Raw genomic sequence first — 1481 nt, forward strand, 5'->3', positions numbered from 1 at the left:
CCCGGTTCAAACAAAACACCTTTGGAAAGAACCATGACATTAATAAAACCAAAGGCTTATTATCCTCTAAAACATAAAAAGAAGCTATTAAAGCAAAAAAAAAAACTACTAATTCAAAAAGCAAACCCAAAAGAAGCTACTAAGTCAAAAGGAAGACAAACAAAAAGATAAAGAAGCTATAAAACAAAAACTATTGAAAGCTAAACAAATATACATAATAAGGGAATAGAGAGAATATATACATAATGATAAAGAATAAAAAAATAGTAATAAGTTAATTACATGCCAAATGTGTCATAGTTATTAAAATACAGAATCAGAATCATCAAAATGTCAAAGGAACTCCACCCTCTGAATAAAAATAAGCATTGTCCTCAATGCTTAAACAAATAAGAGTATTAGAAGGCTGAGAGTGAATAAAACTACCTATGGCTTTGTGGCCATCTCTATGTCCCCAGCAGTGGCACCGACCTCAGTCTCATATTGGATCTTATCATCCTCAAGTCCGGGAGTGGCTGGGTTGGTGAACATCTGACGGACTGTCTCGGCAGTGTCAACAACAATGTTTGGCTCCTCAGATTGGCCAACTGGTGCTGTAGGTGTCACACCCACAATTTCAAAGGGACCACTCCATTTGAATTTCATCTTTTTGGGAAACATCTTTAATCGTCAGTTGAACAACAAAACAAGATCGCCCACCTTGAACTCCTTGTTTCGGATGTATTTGTCATGAAGGTACTTCATTCTCTCTTTGTACAAGGACGAACTTGCATATGCATGGTACCAGAACACATCCAATTCATTCAAATATTCAATCCGCAAGTTAGCGGCTGCATCCCAATCAAGATTCAACTTCTTTAAAGCCCACATAGCTTTGTGCTAAAGTTCCATCGGAAGATGACAAGCTTTGCCAAACACCAACCGATATGGATACATCCCTATAGGAGTTTTGAAAGCAGTCTGATAAGTCTGTAATGCATCATCAAGCTTCTTCGACCAATCTGTCTGGTTAACATTCACTGTTTTGGACAAGATACTCTTTATCTCCTGGTTGTAGACTTCCACTTGACCGCTAGCTTGAGGATGATAGGGAGTCGTAACTTTATGAGTGACAACATACTTTCTAAGCAAGGCGTCGAAAGCCTTGTTACAAATATGCGACCCCCTATCGCTCGTGATAGCCCGTGGAGTACCAAATTTTTGAAAATATTCTTCTTCAAAAATGCCACCACACTTCTCTCTTCATTGTTGGGTAGAGCAACGGCCTCAACCCATTTAGACACATAATCAACCGCGACCAAGATGTAGGTGTTTCCACAAGAACTCACAAAAGGATCCATGAAGTCAATACCCCATACATCAAAGATATCAATCTCCAAAATGGTAGTGAGAGGCATTTCGAGATTCCACTGGCCCGTCGGTATTCATCACATTTTTTCACCATATCACTTACATCTTTGTAAAGAGTGTGCCAATAGAAA

The 1481-nt window shown here is 38.7% G+C and overlaps 1 protein-coding gene across 1 annotated transcript; it reads right to left on the reverse strand.

Moving 5' to 3' along the window:
* Positions 1 to 426: 426 nt before the first annotated feature.
* On the reverse strand, positions 427 to 870 carry LOC138894385 (uncharacterized). The gene is made up of 2 exons (XM_070179082.1): positions 700 to 870; positions 427 to 645 (listed from the first exon to the last, which is right to left on the reverse strand). Exons 1-2 carry the CDS (start codon positions 868 to 870, stop codon positions 427 to 429), a joined length of 390 nt encoding a protein of 129 aa, XP_070035183.1.
* Between the last annotated feature and the right edge of the window lie 611 nt (positions 871 to 1481).

The sequence above is a fragment of the Nicotiana tomentosiformis genome, chromosome 6 (genome assembly GCF_000390325.3).
Source record: "Nicotiana tomentosiformis chromosome 6, ASM39032v3, whole genome shotgun sequence".
Lineage (NCBI taxonomy): Eukaryota > Viridiplantae > Streptophyta > Magnoliopsida > Solanales > Solanaceae > Nicotiana > Nicotiana tomentosiformis.